The sequence below is a fragment of the Misgurnus anguillicaudatus genome, chromosome 5, assembly GCF_027580225.2.
Source record: "Misgurnus anguillicaudatus chromosome 5, ASM2758022v2, whole genome shotgun sequence".
Classification (NCBI taxonomy): Eukaryota; Metazoa; Chordata; class Actinopteri; order Cypriniformes; family Cobitidae; genus Misgurnus; species Misgurnus anguillicaudatus.
In genome coordinates, this window is record NC_073341.2 from 16,523,273 (window position 1) to 16,538,139 (window position 14,867).

At 43.8% G+C, this 14,867-nt stretch overlaps 1 protein-coding gene across 1 annotated transcript; it reads left to right on the forward strand.

Moving 5' to 3' along the window:
* Positions 1 to 7,943: 7,943 nt before the first annotated feature.
* Positions 7,944 to 9,282, forward strand: LOC141363871 (H-2 class II histocompatibility antigen, E-S beta chain-like). The gene is made up of 4 exons (XM_073867378.1): positions 7,944 to 7,992; positions 8,148 to 8,456; positions 8,722 to 9,003; positions 9,140 to 9,282. The coding sequence occupies exons 1-4, from the start codon at positions 7,944 to 7,946 to the stop codon at positions 9,280 to 9,282; spliced, it is 783 nt and encodes a 260-aa protein (XP_073723479.1).
* Positions 9,283 to 14,867: the final 5,585 nt, after the last annotated feature.

Genomic DNA, 14,867 nt, shown 5'->3' on the forward strand with positions numbered 1-14,867 from the left:
GAGCCTTCGCCCTGAAGCTGCGCGAGCAGTATACACGCCTACAGCGACGACGAGATCATGGGTTAGGAGACGAGGAGACCCTGTTAAGGGACCAGTTCCTGCTAGGGCTACGGGAGGGCCCCCTACGGCAAAACCTCCGAGTGCAGTTTAGACGAGATCCTGAGCTCACGTTCGATGACCTGAAAAAGGAGGCCATGGCCTTGGAAGGCGACCAAGCGGAAGTAAAGGAGGCCCCCGTATGTGCAGCAGTAAGTGGTCCGGCGGCAACCTCGGAGGTAACCGACTGGAAGCAAACATTGAAGATGGAGCTCCTAAAGGACGTGCGAGATCAGATGGCCGAGCTATCGAAGGCCCTGGTAGGGGAGCTGCGCATAGGGCCGGGAAGGAGAGAAGGAGGGCCCGCCCCCCGAGAACGGACGTACTCCGATCGAGGCCGAGATGGGATGAAGCGCCCCTGGCAGGCTAGTCGGCCTAAGTTCGAGTGGGACGAGCAGGGGAGGCCCATTTGCAATCGGTGTGGGACTGCAGGGCATGTGAGTAGGCAGTGCGGACCACGAAGAGCCTCCGAGGGGGGTTTTTAAGGCGACCGGCCACAGTGGGTCATGTGGTCGGCGCCCCCCAAAGTGACCCCCATAGAAGAATGGAATCCAGAGACGGGATGATCGGGCTTAGCCCAACAGTGGAGGCCCAGGTATGTGGCACCACGGTGCGCTGTCTCGTCGACACTGGTTCCCAAGTAACCTTATTCTCAGAAAGCCTGTCCCATGAATTATTTGGAGCCTACCCCGCACACAAGGCCGAAGCGCCCTGGCTGACCTTGAAGGGGGCGAACGGCTTGGAGATCCCCTACATCGGCTATCGACTTACGGACTTTGAATTGTATGGAGTACGAGTCCCGCAGAAGGGGGTCATCATCGTACAGGACCACTGCCTCGGCCGTCATCGAGCCCTCCTAGGTATGAATGTTCTCTCGAAGTGTTGGGAGGAGCTATTTCGGGCTAGGCCCGTTCAGACAATACCAAGGGCCGAACGGCCAGGCTGGGAACGAATAGTGGCCGACTGCAGGCGAGTGCAGCTGGCTAAGAGCTGGGACGACCGAGAAGAAGTTGGTCGAGTAGCATGTCGATTTGCATTGTCGGTGCCAGCAGGAAGTGAAGCCATAGTGTGGGCCAGGGTGCCACAACAGCGTCAAGGCCCCGAGAGCTGGGTGTTGGTTGAACCTCACGAAGACTGCACACAGGTGAGAGTGGCCCGAGGACTGACGGTGGTGCGACGAGGCCGAGTGCCGGTAAAGGTCTGCAATGAAAACCCCTACCCAGTACACTTACACAAGCACCAGCGGTTGGTGACGGTGACGTCGGTCGAGGGCCATCAGGTGCGGGATAAGGAAGATGTGAGTTTCCGGCGGGTGCACCCCGCAGTAGTTGAGGTAGCACTAACGCAAGCAGGAGGAGTGTCTAGGACGAGGGAGAACATGGTACCGGCCCATTTGACAGGGGACTCCTTACGAGGAGAGGACCTGGAGCAGGAACAAGTGGAAGAGCTACAGAAGCTACTGAAGAGATGGCAACACGTGTTTTCCACCCATGATGAAGACTATGGTTGCACGACGGTAATACGACACAGTATCCCTACGGGAGAAGCTGCACCGAGTCGGGAGCGGTATCGACCAATACCCCCCACCTTATATACCGAAGTGAGGACCCTTTTGCAAGGTATGCTGGAGCAGGGGATTGTGAGAGAGAGTAGTAGCCCATGGGCGGCACCGATAGTGCTTGTCCAGAAGAAGACAGGGGCCTGGAGGTTCTGTGTGGACTATAGGAAGTTGAACAGCCTGACCAAGAAAGATGCGTTTCCCTTACCTCGCATTGAGGACTCGCTGACGAGTCTGACCAAGTCTGCATGGTATTCCACCTTAGATTTGGCCAGCGGGTACTGGCAGGTACCGGTGGAGGAACGAGATCGAGAAAAGACCGCCTTTACCACGCCCTTTGGTCTTTTCGAGTGGGACCGGATGCCCTTCGGTCTTTGCAACGCTCCCGCCACCTTCCAGAGACTGATGCAACGATGTTTGGGAGGTCAGTTAATGGAATCCGTGCTGGTATACCTTGATGATGTGATTGTGTACTCCCCAGACTTCGAGACTCACCTGCAGCACCTGGAAAAAGTGTTCCGAGAGATGGAGAGGTATGGGTTGATGTTGCAACTGGAGAAGTGCCACCTGCTGCGCCGTAAGGTGCAGTTCTTGGGACACGTGGTGAGTGCAGCTGGTGTGGCCGTTGATCCCGGGAAGGTATCGGCAGTTCGGGACTGGGAGGCCCCCAGGACTGTAAGGCAAGTGAGATAATTTCTAGGCTTTGTTGGTTACTACCGACGATTTATAAAAGGGTTCTCTAAGATCGCCAGACCCTTGAACCAGCTGCTGGTCGGGACAGGGCGACCACGGGGACGGGGATCCCCCACGGTGGAATGGACCCCAGAGTGTGAGACGGCCTTTAGGGTCCTGAAGCAAGAACTTTTACAAGGCTCGATTTTAGCGTATGCTGACTTCTCCCAACCCTTCCTACTCTATACAGATGCCAGCAACCTGGGCCTGGGAGCGGTGCTTGCACAGAAACAAGATGGAGTGGAACGGGTGATCGCCTATGCCAGCCGGAGCCTCCATCCCGCTGAAAGGAACGATGCAAACTACAGTTCTTTCAAGCTCGAACTGCTGGCGTTAAAGTGGGCCCTGAGCGAAAAATTTAAGGATTATCTCTGGGGAGCTAAGGTAACCGTGATCACTGACAATAACCCTCTGGTTCATTTGCAGACGGCCCGGTTGGGAGCAGTGGAGCAGCGATGGGTGGCCCAGCTCGCCAATTACGACTACCAGCTGCAGTACCGTCCGGGGCGGGAGCACACCAACGCAGATGCCCTTTCCCGGTTGCCAGCAAGGGAAGACTCGAAGAGCCCGGCCCCACTCGAAGAAGGACAGGAAGAGGAAGGACTAATGATTGGAGTAGTGGAGGCGCCTGGGAGCCGACAGGAGGCAGCGCCCGCGAGCTGGGGATGGGACCCCCAGCGTTGGAGGGTTAGGCAGCAGGAGGATCAGGAGCTGCGGAATCTGGGCGAGTGGCTTCAGCAGGCTCGGCGACCGACCCCCGCCGAGAGACAAGCCCAGACAGAGGTGGGTCGTAAAATACTGGGGCAGTGGGAGAGATTGACATTGAGAGAAGGTGTGTTGTGCAGGACTATCCGGGATCCGGGGACTGATGAAGAGGTCAGTCAAATCGTGGTGCCGACCAGCCTAGTCCGGACACTCCTGGAGGCCTACCATGACCAGATGGGGCATCAAGGGCAGGAGCGTACCACGTCATTACTACGCCGACACTTTTATTGGCCAGGGATGGAGGATTCGGTGAGTACGTTCATTAAAGCATGTCCCCGATGTACTCTGTTTAAGTCTCGACAGGAACCACGAGCACCGATGGTACCCATCCACGCAAAGGCCCCTCTCCATATCGTAGCAATGGATTACCTGACCCTGAGTCGTCCGAAGGACCGATACCAGAACATCTTGGTCGTGACGGACTTGTTCACCAAGTACGCCTGGGCCATCCCCACCCTCGACCAGACCGCAAGTACTACGGCCACGGCACTGTGGAGGGCGGTCTTCCAGCCGTTTGGGTGCCCTGAGTTCCTGCATTCAGACCAGGGCCCAAATTTCGAGTCCCGTATAATTCGGGAACTGTGCCAGCTATATGGGTGTGTGAAGACCCACACGACCTCGTACCATCCCCAAGGGAACGGGGGATGTGAGCGGTTTAACCAGACGTTGTTGAACCTGTTGGGAACGCTGGATCAGAGGCGCCAGGACGATTGGGTGAGTGCCTTACCGAACTTATTACAAGCCTACAATAATAGCATCCACAGCACGACGGGGTATGCCCCCACGTATTTAATGTTCGGTAGACACATTCGCCTGCCCACAGATCTCCTATTGGGAACGCCGGGAGGAGAGCAAGAAGGGAACGTGACCGAGTGGGTAGGACGACACCACCATCGTCTCCACTTCGCATACGAACAGGTCAATAAGAAGATCCAGGCGGCGGGGGACAGGAACAAGAGGTTATATGACAGGACGGCACGGGACGCCCCCTTGCTTCCTGGGGAGAGGGTACTAGTCCGGGATAATCAGCGGCTAGGTGGAGGCAAGCTGAGTGATCGGTGGGAGGCGAGGCCATACATTGTGCAGCTGCAGCAGAGACCGGGACAGCCGGTATATACGATCCGGCCAGAAGGGAAGCCCGGACCAGATCGGGTGGTCCATCGGAACATGATCCGCCCCTGCCCAAACTATCCCCCGCTAGTCACAGAGGTGGCTCCTAAGGAGCCAGAGACTGCTGCCCCCTGGTATGAAGGGTGGGTTATCTTCCCAAGAGGCCCGGTGGAGGGGCCGGCCCGAGTGGCCCCAAGGGAGCCTGAGAACTTACCTGTCGTGGTGGGCCCAGCGAACGACATAGCCCCAGAGGCTCCAGGAGAGCCGGACAACTTACCTGCTGAAGGAGCCCCAGAGGCTCCAGGAGAGCCGGACAACTTACCTGCTGAAGGAGCCCCAGAGGCTCCAGGAGAGCTGGACGACTTACCTGCTGAAGAAGCCCCAGAGCCCCTGCCGCAGCGCCCCCAGCGGGAAACCCGGGGGCGGCCGCCCATCCGGTATGGAGAGTGGGTCACAGGAAGCGGTTCTAGGGACTAGAACCATTTCGGCGGGGGAGGATGTCACAGGTGACGTTTTGTGAGGGCGGAACCAAAAGTGTGGAAGACGGGTTCCGCCCGTCGATGGTTCCGCCCGGACGCTTCACTTAGAACACCGGAATTTCCGGGGTTTCCCCGAAACCAAAATTAAGCCTGATCACGCTCAGGTGGGGCGAATTAACACAGCGGTTGCTAATAGGCTGACAAGGAGAAGAGTCAGTGTATAAAAACACCTTTGCAGACATCAAACGGTGTGCTTGTGGTATACTTTGTATACGCTGTGTTGCTGCTTTGCAGACGGACCACGCTGGTCGGATCGCTCTCCTGGGGAAGAGAGGAAGAGACAGTCAGCTGACGAAGGAATATTGTGGAGTTTCATGTGAGAAAGAGTGGACACAGAGCCATCAAGAGTGCAGTTAATAGCAGTTGTTGACAACCAAGTGTGAGTAACAGCTGTGGTACTTATCTGTGCAGTACTGGTACGAAGAGTTGTTTTGGTGTGTGCCTTGGTGTTTTTGAGGTCCCTGGCCCCACTGGAGAGGAAAGCGTGGGCGAGCCGCGGGTTGACCGGAAGCACGGACGAAGCACTTGGTAGGAAGCACCGTTCACCAGTAAAACAGTGGCCCTGTGGGAAAAAGGAAGCGCAGGTGAGCCAGAGGAGTGATAACCAACACGCCGGGCCTGTGAATAACACACATCTCACTCTCATTTGCGGTCCAGTTATCGCCCAACCATCCTCTCGAGGTCGTCGTAGCCAGGTGGCAAGGGCGATCTAAAAATCACGTGAAGTTGTATATGAGTGCTGTGGGTGAGTTTCACTGATTGATGGTGTTTACGCTTTACTTGCTGTGTGTATGCTGTGCTTATAGCAATTACGTACCGGTACAAGTGAAGCTCTGTGTGAGTGAAGATCCCCAGTGCTGTGAGTAACGTAACCTGTGAAGTAAACCTGTTCCGTGCTTATAGCAATTACATACCTGTACAATTGAAGCTCTGTGTGAGTGAAGATCCCCAGTGCTGTGAGTAACGTAACCTGTGAAGTAAACCTGTTCTGTGCTTATAGCAATTACCTACCTGTACGAGTGAAGCTCTGTGTGAGTGAAGATCCCCAGTGCTGTGAGTAACGTAACCTGTGGAGTAAACCTGTTCTGTGCTTATAGCAATCACCTACCTGTACAAGTGAAGCTCTGTGCGCATGAAGATCTCCAGTACTGTGAGTAATATAACCTGTGAAGTGAAACTGTTCGGTGCTTATAGCAACTGCCTACTTGTGCAAGGAAAGCTTGGTGTGAACGAAGATCTCCAGTACTGTGAGTAATATAACCTGTGAAGTGAAACTGTTCTGTACTTGTAGAAATTACCTACCTGTGCTGGTGAAGCTCCTTGTGGGAACGAAGATCCTCCAGTGCTGTGGGTAACGTAACCTGTGGAGAGAACTTGACCTGTGGCTATAACCATCACTTACCGTTCCAACGAAGGTCCCGTGTTGAACGAACAGCGACTAGTAACGAAGTACCTTACCCTTGTCTGACTATTATTTGATTCTGCCTCCAGGAGAAGCGGAGCGCGCCACGGATTGTTGGGCCAGAGCCCCCAAAGGAGCCCCTGTCCCCAGCCTTTCCCCCAAGTGGCCCTGGAGGCGAAGAAGAGGCACATTAGTTTTAAATTGCCCTTTTCCCCTTCCCCCTTTCCTTTTTAAATATTTAATAAAGTTTGTTTTAACTATAGTATACTCGTCTGTCTGGTCATTGGGGTGGTCTTGGGAAACTCCTCGAGGTGGAAGAGTTGAGAGGGGCGTGACCTTTAGTCTAGTTGGGTCCGCCCCCGGCCGTGACAGGACTCACATCAAGAAGTCACAGCTTCTAATGGAGACACCGCATAATATGAGGCAGGGCCGTAGATGAAATGCAACACATAAACTACAGATAAGAAAAATTTATATCAAAGTGCCCAGGTTAAAAGAGGAAAGATGAGGAGAAACATACAGAGGATAAAAGTATGTATACTGCTATTAATGAAGTATAATATATTATTATGTAGCTTGCTATGCAATTACACCTAGCAGTATTATATATGTTTTCTGTTTAACTAGCTTAACATTGACTACCCATTCAGAAGTTTTAGGATCACTTTCACTTATTCATATTTTTCCACATATAATAGCAAATTCATTAAAACTGTAAAATAACAAAGATGGAACATAATAAAGTCAATACTATGACTGTAAACAATCCAAAATAAATCAAAACAAACACTTACTGATGGTAATTTTTTATAAAGAGAAGGTTAAGAAATTATTTACTTACATAAAATAATGTATATTTAAAAGAGAAAAAACACTGCTTTTGTTATACATTGATTAAATAATAGAATTTTATCAGTCAATTTACATAAATATTGTACTTTTTTAACCTTAAAATAGCTCTGCGGCCCTCCGATTAAATGTCAATTTCAGAAATGGCCCCAAGTCAATTTGAGTTTGAGACCCCTGCCTTACGTAGTTTGAATGAAATGCATCCACTCACAAAAATATAGTTTTGATATATATTTACATAAAAGTTTCATGGAACATGATCTTTACATAATATCCTAATGATTTTTGGCATAAAATAAAAATCTGTAATTGTTGCATGTATTTTTGTCTATTACTACAAATATACCCATGTTACTTAAGACTGGTTTTGTGGTCCTGTCATGATTAGATTACAATTTAATTGTAAAATATTAAAGTGACCCGCTGTTGAAACGGAAATAGTTAGCAAGTTTTCCCATGCAGTGTTATAATGTTACATCCAATAAATGAAAAGTTAATGGCAGCAACTGTAAAAGTATTCAGAATGAGAAAAAAATCCAGTTCATTGTACTAAATGTTTTAGGAAACCACAAGCGATTGAGAATGACTGTTCTTAGCAATAGAATGACCAATTTAGATAATGCCATTTTTAAGTAGGCTATGCAATAAATCATATTGTACAAACGGGAAGCAAGAGGGTCCGTAACTAATGCATTAATGAACGTTGATGAACGGAAATATTTTAAAGTGTCAACAGTTTATGTTTGTTTAAAAAATGAAAGAAGAAAACTGCTTAGCAACACTTGACACTTGAAGCCTGCAGTTGCTGATTGGCTGGTTGTCCTGATTGTACACCTCATGAAGAAAGTGTTGCCAGCATCTGCTTCAATTGAGAAATTCTCATTTAGTGAAAATGTCATTGCCTAAGCTCATTCTGATGCTGTCTGTATTCATCGGACCAGGTAAAATTCAGCACAATAAAAATAATTATACATCATTCAAACATTACTTTTATTATTGTGTTATGGATCATTATGTAATTTACAGTGGTTCAAAAGCTAAGATATAAAATGACTAATAAATGTCATGTTTTTAAATTGTTGATTTTAAATCATATGACAATATGTGATTGTCTTAAATTATTTTTCAGCTAATGGATATTATTACCACGCTGTGGCGAAATGCATCTACAGCTCCTCTGATTACAGTGACATGGTTTACATTGATGGATATTACTTCAACAAATTTGTGTACACACAATTCAACAGCACTGTGGGGAAGTATGTAGGGTTTACTGAGTATGGAGTGACAAACGCAGAGTTCTGGAACAACAATCCTGCCATACTGCAGCAAGAGAGAGCTGAGGTGGACAGATTCTGCAAAAATAATGCTCCAGTCTTGGACTCAGGTGTCCGTGATAAAAGAGGTAAGTGTAACACAATTAAACTTTGAAGACTTAGACTTTTATTTAATTATTAAGTACGTTAACATAATAATATTTATTGATTAAATTAAGAAATCAATATAACACCTAAGCATTCAGTATGTAAAACATCTCAGTAAAAATGTGATCATAAGATAATAAGCCTCATAGATTCAAAGAATATTTATGCAAAAGTTTTATAACTGTGCATGCCATCACAGTATATATTTTAGGGTGTGTAATTAAAATATTACTCTCTTTGATTTAGTGAAACCAAATATCAAACTCAGCTCAGTGAAGGAATCAGATGGTGAGCATCCAGCTATGCTTATGTGTAGCGCATACAACTTCTACCCACAACAAATCAAAGTGACCTGGTTAAAAAACAATCAACCTGTGACCTCTGATGTGACCTTAACTGATGAGATGCCTAATGGAGACTGGTACTATCAGATCCACTCCCACCTCGAGTACACCCCCAAATCTGGAGAGAAGATCTCATGTATGGTTGAGCACGCCAGCTCTACTAAACCTATGATTGTTGACTGGGGTAAGAGAAATGTTGCATTTTACTGTCACATTAAACATACATTTACAGATAACATATTCTTCGCTGTTATACTCACACACACCATAATGAATATAAGAATGCTGCACTGTACTATATCATGTTTGTACTTAAATAGACCCTTCTCTTCCTGAGTCTGAGAGAAATAAGGTTGCTATCGGGGCTTCTGGTCTGGTGCTGGGAATCGTCTTAGCAGCTGCTGGACTTATTTACTACAAGAAGAAATCAGCAGGTCAGTGGAATGAGAGCAAGTCTAATTGATATTACTCTGTATATCCTGTTTTCATATAATTTGTCTTTGATGGTTACATTTTTATTTTTTATAGGGAGGATCCTGGTACCACATTAATGAAAGCTAGTTTTAGACATTCAGTTAATTTTTTTCTCATCTTTTTATAACACGCACTGCATCTTTGAACTATGTGTTATCAAACATATTGAATAATCATAATCATAATCATTGTGCAATCATAATCATGTGATTGCACAATTTGTAAGTTCTCATGTAAATGAACTGATATTCAGCTTGAACCATTGATGGATAAGCATTCAATTTTTATGACAACTTTAATATACAATCTTTTTCATTTGTAACTGACTTCTTTACCTCTCATATGTTTAATAGAAATGCTTTTTGTAATGTTGGTAATGATAAGGCTCACTTTAGAAATAAAACGGCTTCTGATGATGTATATTCTGTGTAAAATATAAAGATGTATCATTGTTTTGCTGAAGTAATACAAATTAATTTGCTCACATGAAATAAATACTGATGATGCTATAAAATTATTAATTTAAGATTATTATGGTTACATGCTAAGAATATGATCCTATGGATGTCATCATGTACAGATACAAGTACATTTTAACAGTAAGCATTATCTTATAAAAAGCAAGTGTTGTTTTCTATATAATAAACAAGAAATTGGTAAATTTCATATTTATGTAATGTTCCCATAATGCTTCTTGAACTATTTATTAATCTATTGATTTAATTCTCTCTGACATATTACTTTTACATTTACACTTGCAATGATGCTTTAAAACACAACAACATAAGGACTTTTATATTTTATTTGTTCCCTATTGTTTTCTGTATGTTATGTATATTTCAGCTTCAAATAAATATTTTAGATTAAAAAGCAGAAGTGTACAAAAAATAAATTCACACAATGGTTCAGTTCAACAAATATTCAGTGCTTTAAGTGGGCCAGAACGCCCCGGTACTCAGTACCGCCACTTCCAAAAATAGCTCTTGAGTGTACCACCACCTCTCCGTGTGCCCAGAACGTGCTTTTAGCTTACCGGAACGCTCATTTGCACATCTGTTTAAAAATCAGGTTTAATTTAATCCTTTGGCTGCGCTGAGGCTTTTCAGAGCGCCCTTAATGTACGCTTCCTAATTCGCCCCACCGAGAGCAGAGACTACATTACCCATACACCCTTGCGTTTACAAGTTAAAAGCGCATGCGTCGGCCAGTCATAGTGTCAACGTGCTCTGGAGAGGTGTGTGTTTGTGTGTGAAACGCTCAACCATAGCTGCTCGGTTAAAATGAAAATACAATGAACACTTAATATGCCCTCCTTGTTTTAGACTCTGAGTAGTAAAAGAACAAGGTCAGAATCAGAGGACTCGCTGGCTGACATCCCACCAAGCCAGAATGATAGCTGCAGGTCAGACGCAAGCCTTGTAGGTACGTGATAATCTCTGCTGTCGCGGCTGTCAGTTTGGGTCCCCTCGACGCAACTTCGGATTTCCTCAGGCGATGTGCAGAAAACATTCTTGAAATTGTAATACACATTTAGTTTAATTGCTACAAGTGAACGAAATTTCAATGAATTTGAACGACGTGCACAGTAGTTTTACCACCCGCAAAATGGAAAACAATGGGACAAAATAATTGACCTTCGAGTTTCAAATGGCCAATATTTTGTTATTCTTGAACCCATAGACATGGTCTTGGTGTCATTTTAAAGTTTTTTTCAAGCTCTTTCTATCTGAACAACTAGTTTTAGCATTTAACCATGCTGAACATTTTACTCACATATCTACCTTTTGCACATTTTATTTATGTTTAAAAGCTCTTTTTACAGTAGCTCTTTCTAATGGTATTTTTTCAAAATCCTTTTGCACATTTTATTTATGTTCAGTAGCTATTTCTAGCTCAAGCAAATCCACAAACTTATAAAAAGATTTATTATTTTTTACAAGGTCGTCTGTTGACTGCTGAATATAAAACCCCTTCAATATAGGAGTCGAGTCAGCAAAAAAAAAAAAAAAAAAGGAGTAACGGCACCTCTTTTGGGCCACTTAAAGCACTACAGATATTTAATTGTAGATTTAGTGCAACAAAAAGCATGGTTTCAAATTTATCACAGTTCAATAACCTAGCCATTTAACACATTTTTATTTAAAAGAATATCAATTTTAGAATGAAGACAACCAGCTATTTACAGCTCAGATATACAGAGTCAATAAGATACACTTATTGAAAAAAAACTTTGCTGCCTTAAAATCTTTTGTTAAATCAACTAAGATTTACATGTCATGTCAACAAAGATGAGTTGTCATAACTTATAAAATATAGTTGAGAAAAGTCAACTTAATTTTATAAGTTATAACAACTCACCTGTAATTATAACAAGTCATCTCTAGTCAAGATAAATAATAGCAAGTTGAAATGACTTGTAAATCCGAGTTGATTCAACAAAAATTTTTAGGCAGCAGTAGTTGTAAGGGACCGGTATATGTCAAAATTTGATTGATTTATGACCCCCTTTGACAGGGGGCGGGTCTATCAATCAAAAGCTGTACAATCTGTCTAGGTTTGAGAATGGTATATCAAGGGCTTTAGACAGCGAGTATCCGGACCGTGCGTGTTTTACGATGTGTCAATCAGCTCGTTGTCATTCCTGTGTGTGTGTGTGTGTTTTATGTCAAGCCTATGTTGTCATGTTTATTGCTGTCAAAAATAAAGTTTATAGTTTTAGACTGCGTAGTTTCACAAGCGGTCCTGTGCTGTCAGCGATCTCTCTCTCTCTCGCCCCCACTGCGCGTCTCGCCCCAGCGCGTCTCACAGCGGGGTCGGTGTTCATCGGACCTGTGTGGTTCTTTAGACGAAAACCTGTTTATTATAAACTAAATAAAAATTTAACCGTGAGTCTTTTCATCACCCGCTCTCTATGTTCACGCGCATTAAAACTCGCTCACCGGTGCACGCGCCGGGTGTATGGGCATATCTGCAGTTTTAAAATAAACGTAATAAATGTAATGCTGGCCACTCTGACAAAAAGTAAAGGTTTATTTTAGATTTAGGGATTTCTTTAATCAAGTCTCTGATTAAAACATGTGAATGCGCGCACCGACGGCGACCTTACGCTGACGCGCACTTATATCTGACCTTAATAAACTTTTAAATGTTTTAAGAAGTTTTCATCCCATCTTCAGGGTTTTTTATTATTGACTTCTTAAAACCATGTATGTATATTATTATACAACGAATCTTATCATGTATGCTCTGACAAAAGTATGATTTTAGATTTTAGGAGGAGCGGACACACATTTATGCCAAATACTGTTGAATATAAACGTTTGTTTTGTCAAAAGTTTCTTTAAAGTCAATAAGTAATCAAACATTTTAGATGTATATGGTTAAACTTAAATCTGATATTTTCTATCGATCTATTTCTTTAGTTTTCTGATCAGTCAACGTTCACAAGCTGCTCTCATGACCGTGTGTGTGTGTGTGTCCGTGAGATAATTCACAGCAGGGGTGGATTGTAAAGTAGTTAGAGTCTTTTAAAACCATGGTGGTAATAATGTAATACTGTCACTCTGACAAAAAGTAAAAGATTTATTTTAGATTTTATAGCAAACACTGCAGGATCTAAAAGTTTGTAACATCACAAATTTATTTAATGAAATATTCAGTACATGTATAGCAATGAATTGTACCAAAACCACCAGAGGCCGACAATTCTTTAGACCAAAGTCTATTTATTTTAAACTAAATAAAAGTTTAATCGAGATCCGTGTATCTGTTCATGTACAGCATACTGTTCATGCATTAAAGATCGAGTCCCGGTGGGTACAACAGAGAACACCCGTGGATGCGCGTTCATATCTGCCGTTTTAAAATAAACTTAATAAATATAATTCTGTCCGCTCTGACAAAATAAGGTTTTATTTTAGATTTAGGGGTTTCTTTAAACAAGTCTGTGATTAAAACATGTTCAGCAATGCGCGCACCGACGACGACAGAGAACTTACGCTGATGCGCTCTTATATCTGTCGTTAAGAAACTTTTAAACGTTTTAAGACATTTAAGCCCCTCTTGTGGTTTGAATTCATTAATGTCACCTAACATCCGAGTGTGTACATGTGTATTTACGATAAATGTAACACGATACGCATTGTCAAAATAAAAGGTTTCCTGAACATGGTATTCCAGTGCGTGTTTTTGTCTCGCGAGTGCTCGTCATATTTATTGATGTGAAAAAAGTTTGATGTCTAAGACGTTCAGTTTCTGGACGGTTGGTTTTTACCAGCGGTCTCTCATTCTCACCACCCGTTATCACCCACCCAGTAGACCCCAGTGTGTCTGAACAGCGGTGGTGTTCAGCGGGGCCCGTATTGTTCCTAAAACTCCGTGTTGGTAAAATAAGTGTAATACAGCCGTTGACAAAAAGTAAAAGGTTTATTTTAGATTTAAGGTGGTCCACCAGCGCCTTTATGGCAAACACTTCAGGTTCTAAAAGTTTGTAACACGAAGAATTTGTTTAATGAAATATACAGTACATGTATAAGCAATGCCCCCGAGTCCATAATCTCCGGGATCGCCAATACTCTTTTCTTTAGACTAAAGGGTATTTATTTTAACATAAATAAAATAAAATAAAATAAATAAAAATAAAATAAAATAAATAAAATATTTTATTTATATTAATATTATTTATTATTAATAAATAAAATAAATATAAATAAAAGTTTATTTGCATCACGAACGCCGAGAAACTGTTCATGCACCGCAATCTATTGTTCACAGCGCATTAAAGGTCGATCACCGGTGATGACCAGAGAACGAACCGGGTGTGTGTTCATATAAACTTAATAAATGTAATTCTGTCCGCTCTGGCAAAATAAAAGTTTATTTTAGATTTAGCCATTTCTTTAACCAAGTCTCTGATTAAAACAAGTTACTTTTGCTTAGGGCAATAGGCACATGCACACACATATCTGTGGTATTAAAAATAAGGTTTTTAAAGTTTAAGAAATTTAAACATTTGAAAAAAATCAAACATTTTAGAGGTGTCTGAGTAAACTTATATCTAATGTCATATGAGCCGTACCGTGTAGCGTTCGTGTCTGTGTGCGTGTCCGTGTCAGTTTATGTATGTGTGTGTTATGCAATCGTAGAGTAGGGCGTGGGATGTGAGAGACTGTGAGGGTGTGTGTATGTGTGTGTGTGTGTGTGTGTGGTGTGTGTTTGTGTGTGTGTGTGTGTGTGTGTGTGTGGTGTGTGTGTGTGTGTGGTTATCACGTGGTGGGGGTCCCAAATGATCAATGGCAGGATTTTTATGTGACGGACAGGCCCTAGGTCAGCCTGTGGGGTTAGATACAACTTAGGTTAACATCTATCAACGCATAATAAGCAAACATGAAATTATATTATACCTATGCATTGTTACTGATGTTCCTAGTTTTGTGTGTTTTTCTTGAACAGGCTTTTGCTTTTCAAACTTAGTCAGTCTTCAGACTTTTGTCTTTTCATACATTTGTTCATAGTTTTTCTTCGCTAGCGTCAATTCGTGTTTGAGATTTTTTTGTAAACTCATCAGATGTACAT